We start from the raw sequence: 6,000 nt of genomic DNA, 5'->3' as shown, positions 1-6,000 counted from the left end.
GTGTATGGTATGAGTGTGTGATGGTATGAGTGTGTGTATGGTATGAGTGTGTGATGGTATGAGTGTTTGTATGGTATGAGTGTGTGTATGGTATGAGTGTGTGATGGTATGAGTGTGTGTATGGTATGAGTGTGTGATGGTATGAGTGTGTGTATGGTATGAGTGTGTGTATGGTATGAGTGTGTGTATGGTATGAGTGTGTGATGGTATGAGTGTGTGATGGTATGAGTGTGTGTATGGTATGAGTGTGTGTATGGTATGAGTGTGTGTATGGTATGAGTGTGTGTATGGTATGAGTGTGTGATGGTATGAGTGTGTGTATGGTATGAGTGTGTGATGGTATGAGTGTGTGTATGGTATGAGTGTGTGTATGGTATGAGTGTGTGTATGGTATGAGTGTGTGTATGGTATGAGTGTGTGTATGGTATGAGTGTGTGATGGTATGAGTGTGTGTATGGTATGAGTGTGTGATGGTATGAGTGTGTGTATGGTATGAGTGTGTGATGGTATACATGTTATGTTCGCGACACACACCTTTTTGCAGGCCAGTTCAGTGTGGTCACTGGTAGCCCGGGATACCCATCCTTTGCTGCTGTCTCTGGCCTCCTTTAGTAGTCCCTGGACCAGCCCCTCCATGTGTGTGTGGTACGATCCTTCCTCCTCTTCCTCCTCCTCTTCCTCCTCCCCCTCCACGTCATGTGTCTTACGCAGCTCGTCCAGAGGGGGTGCTAGTAACTCAGCTTCCATGTAGGAGTTATGGGACCGGCTTACCATGTCCTGTGGGATCTGAACGGGACAGGAGTTGTGTGTGTGTGTGTCAGCGATGAGGTATACTACTAAGGCTGTGTTTACACCGTCAGCCACATTCTGATCAATTACAGGCAAATGAGCTGGTCTCACTGGTCAAAAGACCAATTAGAAAGAAAAATCAAATAAATCGGAATTTGTCTCCCTGTGTAAACGCAGCCAAACGGTCGGAATAGGACTGGTTAATTAGGACCAGAATTTAAACAAAGTACAATGTGCTGACATGACACTACCCTTGACTTTCAAATGTAATTCACGCTTGAGCCGGCATCCACATTTTAAATGTCCAGTGAACTGTCATCACCTTACAGTTAGGTATTAACTAGTCTATGAAATATTTCTGAACAGAGATGTTGTTTCTCACCTCAAACAGGTGCTGGCACTCAGTAATCATGTGAGCCAGGCCCTGTGTGGCGGCAAGGTTCTCACTCAGGTCCTTCTGGTCCGGACGGCCCGTAGCATACTTCCTCTGGATCGACCTATAGGAGGAGAGGAGGGGAGGAGTTAGTGACTGAGGGGAGGAGTTAGTGAGATGGTAGCAGAGGGGAGCAGGTGGGAGGCCCAAAACTAAACCACATTGTTAATGCAGTACAGGTCAGCAGATGTTCTGTGTGTGTGTGTGTGTGTGTGTGTGTGTGTGTGTGTGTGTGTGTGTGTGTGTGTGTGTGTGTGTGTGTGTGTGTGTGTGTGTGTGTGTGTGTGTGTGTGTGTGTGTGTGTGTGTGTGTGTGTGTGTGTGTGTGTGTGTGTACCTGGGGGACAGGTTGTCATTCTTCAGTATGTTGAGGTGGAACAGGGAGGGGCCCAGACACACAGCCAGGTTCATAGGGGTCATCTGGTTCTCCTCTACACAGGAAGTGACATCACGCAGGAAGCAGAGCAGCGTCTGGAGCACTTCCCTGTTCTCGTCTGACATCAGCAAGATGGCCGCCCTCACGGCCTGCAACCTCTGCTCCTTAGGGACATCTACAGGGAGAGAGAGAGAGAGAGAGAGAGAGAGGAGAGAGAGAGAGAGAGAGAGAGAGAGAGACAGATAGACATACATTGATTTCTGTGTTGCAAAAATGGTGGATATACTAATCAGTGGTAATTGTTAAGATACTCCTCTAGGAAAACCAATGGTCCAAACCTCATGTCTCATAATTCCATTCAGAAGTTATTGGAGTTTTTACCCTTGTAGGATGATGGACAGAATCAGGGTGACTAGATCAACCAGAGAGAAAATGGGCCAGAAATCAGGAAAATTGCATCTCGTCAGCTAGGTTACGCTAGACTAATGCTACTGGCTACCTGACAGGTTCACTTTCCTGTTGAACACAGCTAGGTTACGCTAGGCTAATGCTACTGGCTATCTGTCAGGTTCACTTTCCTGTTGAACACAGCTAGGTTACGCTAGGCTAATGCTACTGGCTATCTGTCAGGTTCACTTTCCTGTTGAACACAGCTAGGTTACGCTAGACTAATGCTACTGGCTACCTGTCAGGTTCACTTTCCTGTTGAACACAGCTAGGTTACGCTAGACTAATGCTACTGGCTACCTGTCAGGTTCACTTTCCTGTTGAACACAGCTAGGTTACGCTAAACTAATGCTACTGGCTACCTGGCAGGTTCACTTTCCTGTTGAAGACAGCTAGGTTACGCTAGACTAATGCTACTGGCTACCTGTCAGGTTCACTTTCCTGTTGAACACAGCTAGGTTACGCTAGGCTAATGCTACTGGCTATCTGTCAGGTTCACTTTCCTGTTGAACACAGCTAGGTTACGCTAGACTAATGCTACTGGCTATCTGTCAGGTTCACTTTCCTGTTGAACACAGCTAGGTTACGCTAGACTAATGCTACTGGCTACCTGACAGGTTCACTTTCCTGTTGAAGACAGCTAGGTTACGCTAGGCTAATGCTACTGGCTATCTGTCACGTTCACTTTCCTGTTGAACACAGCTAGGTTACGCTAGACTAATGCTACTGGCTATCTGTCAGGTTCACTTTCCTGTTGAACACAGCTAGGTTACGCTAAACTAATGCTACTGGCTACCTGTCAGGTTCACTTTCCTGTTGAACACAGCTAGGTTACGCTAGACTAACGCTACTGGCTATCTGTCAGGTTCAGTTTCCTGTTGAACACAGCTAGGTTACGCTAAACTAATGCTACAAATCAAGGATATTTGAATTGCATTGAGCTGAAATTAGAAAAGTTCTGAGTTCTGAAGTTCTGGAAAAAATATTATTTAACCTTTATTTAACTAGGCAAGTCAGTTAAGAACAAAGTCTTATTTACAACGACGGCCTACCGGGGAACAGTGGGTTAACTGCCTTGTTTAGGGGCAGAACAACAGATTTTTACCTTGTCAGCTCGGGGATTCAATCTAGCAAACCTTTCGGTTACTAGTCCAACGCTCTAACCACTAGGCTACCTGCCGCCCCTGTGCATGCTTCCATGAGTGTGTGTCCATGTACGTCAGTTTGTGTGTGTTCTTACACTGGTATATATGCAGGAAGGTCTCTCCCAGCTTGCTCGTCAATAGAGGTTCAGGAAGGTCTCTGAAGAACTGTTTAACCATGTCTGCTACGTCGTACGCTGACTGGTCCTCGTAACACACACTGTCAGGACTGGTCTCACACTCCTGTCTCAACGCCTGGATACGAGACTTCACACCAGATTTACGGAACAGACCCACCTAGGAGAGGGAGAAGGGGAGAGAGAGGGATAAGGGGAGAGATAGGGAGAGAGGGAGAGAGGGAGAATGGGAGAGAGGGAGAAAGTGGAATAGAGGAGTGGAGGGAAAGAGGGAAAGAGGGAGTGGGAGAGAGGAGTAGAGGGAGAGAGGAGTAGAGGGAGAGAGGAGTAGAGGGAGAGAGGGAGAGAGGAGTAGAGGGAGAGAGAGAGAGAGAGGAGTAGAGGGAGTGGGAGAGAGGAGTAGAGGGAGAGCGGGAGAGAGGAGTAGAGGGAGAGAGGAGTAGAGGGAGAGAGGGAGAGAGGAGTAGAGGGAGAGAGGGAGAGAGGAGTAGAGGGAGAGCGGGAGAGAGGAGTAGAGGGAGAGAGGGAGAGAGGAGTAGAGGGCGTGGGAGAGAGGAGTAGAGGGAGAGAGGGAGAGAGGAGTAGAGGGAGTGGGAGAGAGGAGTAGAGGGAGAGAGGGAGAGAGGAGTAGAGGGAGAGAGGAGTAGAGGGAGAGAGGGAGAGAGGAGTAGAGGGAGAGAGGGAGAGAGGAGTAGAGGGAGAGAGGGAGAGAGGAGTAGAGGGAGAGAGGGAGAGAGTGAGAGTTACACTACTGTCTCAATGCCCGTATACGAGACTTCACACCTTCACAGCTCGGTCTCGTGCGGTTGAGGAGATCTTCGTGGGCTATACTCAGCCTTATCTCAGGATGATAAGTTGGTGGTCTGTTGATATCACTGTCGGACGGGGCCACAGTGTCCCTCGACCCCCCCCCCATCTCAGTCTCCAGTATCTATGCTGCAATAGTCTATGGTGTAAGTCTTATCTGGTGTCCTGTGTGAATTTAAGTGTGCTCCCTCTAATTCTCTCTCTCTCCCTCCCCTCTCTGAGGACCTGAGCCCTAGGACCATGCCTCAGAACTACCTGGCTTGATGACTCCTTGTTGTCCTCAGTCCACCTGGTCATGCTGCTGATCCAGTTTCAACTGTTCTGCCTGCGGCTATGGAACCCTGCTACCTGTCTCAGATCTGCTGTTTTGGATTCTCTCTCTCTACCGCACCTGCTGTCTCGACCTCTGAATGATCGGCTATGAAAAGCCAACTGACATTTACTCCTGAGGTGCTGACCTGTTGCACCCTCTACAACCACTGAGATTATTATTTGACCCTGCTGGTCATCTATGAACATTTGAACATCTTGAAGAACAATCTGGCCTTCATGGCCATGTACTCTATTAATCTCCACCCGGCATAGCCAGAAGAGGACCGGCCACCCCTCAGAGCCTGGTTCCTCTCTAGGTTTCTTCCTAGGTTCTGGCCTTTCTAGGGAGTTTTTCCTAGCCACCGAGCTTCTACATCTATGAAAGCTAAGGTAACTGAGCTAAATGACTACCGCCCAGTAGCACTCACTTCCGTCATCGTGAAGTGCTTTGAGAGACTAGTCAAGGACCATATCACCTCCACCTAACCCGACACCCTAGACCCACTCCAATTTGCTTACTGCCCAAATAGGTCCACAGACGACACAATCGCCATCACACTGCACACTGCCCTAACCCATCTGGACAAGAGGAATACCTATGTAAGAATGCTGTTCATAGATTATAGCTCAGCATTTAACACCATAGTACCCTCCAAACTCGTCATTAAGCTCGAGACCCTGGGTCTCGACCCCGCCCTGTACAACTGGGTCCTGGACTTCTTGACGGGCCGCCCCCAGGTGGTGAATGTAGGAAACAACATCTCCACCCTGCTGATCCTCAACACTGGGGCCCCACAAGGGTGCGTTCTCAGCCCTCTCCTATACTCCCTGTTCGCCCATGACTGTGTGGCCAATCACACCTCCAACTCAATCATCAAGTTTGCAGACGACACTACAGTGGTAGGCTTGATGACCAACAATGACCAACAATGACCAGACAGCCTACAGGGAGGAGGAGAGGGCCCTTGGAGTGTGGTGTCAGAAAAATAACCTCTCACCCAATGGTGGAGAGGTGGAAAGTTTTAAGTTCCTCAGTGTACACATCACGGACAAACTGAAATGGTCCACCCACACAGACAGTGTGGTGAAGAAGGCGCAACAGCGCCTCTTCAACCTCAGGAGGCTGAAGAAATTTGGCTTGTCACCAAAAACACTCACAAACTTTTACAGATGCACAATCAAGAGCATCCTGTCTGACTGTATCACCGCCTGGTACGGCAGCTGCTCTGCCCATAACCGGAAGGCTCTCCAGAGGGTAGTGAGGTCTGCACAACGCATCACCGGGAGCAAACTACCTGCCCTCCATGACACCTTCACCACCCGATGTCACAGGAAGACTAAAAAGATCATCAAGGACAACAACCACCAGAGCCACTGCCGGTTCACCCTGCTACCATCCAGAAGGCGAGGTCAGTACAGGTGCATCAAAGCTGGGACCAAGAGACTGAAAAACAGCTTCTATCTCAAGGCCATCAGATTGTTAAACAGCAATCACTAACATTGAGTGGCTGCTGCCATCATACTGACTCAACTCCAGCCACTTTTAATAATGGAAAAA

The 6,000-nt window shown here is 48.8% G+C and overlaps 1 protein-coding gene across 4 annotated transcripts in view; it reads right to left on the bottom strand.

Moving 5' to 3' along the window:
• stard13a (StAR related lipid transfer domain containing 13a) overlaps window positions 1-6,000 on the bottom strand; it is a 184,763-nt gene that overhangs the window by 7,285 nt on the left and 171,478 nt on the right. For all 4 annotated transcript variants that reach the window (XM_082958304.1, XM_045690196.2, XM_045690199.2 and 1 more), the window contains 4 exons: window positions 3,285-3,483; window positions 1,559-1,772; window positions 1,172-1,286; window positions 535-786 (listed from right to left, as the gene is read on the bottom strand). In XM_082958304.1, coding sequence (XP_082814430.1) covers window positions 535-786; window positions 1,172-1,286; window positions 1,559-1,772; window positions 3,285-3,483 — 780 coding nt within the window. The remainder of the gene's footprint in view (window positions 1-534; window positions 787-1,171; window positions 1,287-1,558; window positions 1,773-3,284; window positions 3,484-6,000) is intronic.

Source organism: Salmo salar, chromosome 11, assembly GCF_965601325.2.
Source record: "Salmo salar chromosome 11, fSalSal1, whole genome shotgun sequence".
In the NCBI taxonomy this organism is placed as follows: Eukaryota; Metazoa; Chordata; class Actinopteri; order Salmoniformes; family Salmonidae; genus Salmo; species Salmo salar.
Note: the sequence above shows the minus strand (reverse complement) of the source record. Positions and strands in the feature narration are given on the sequence as shown.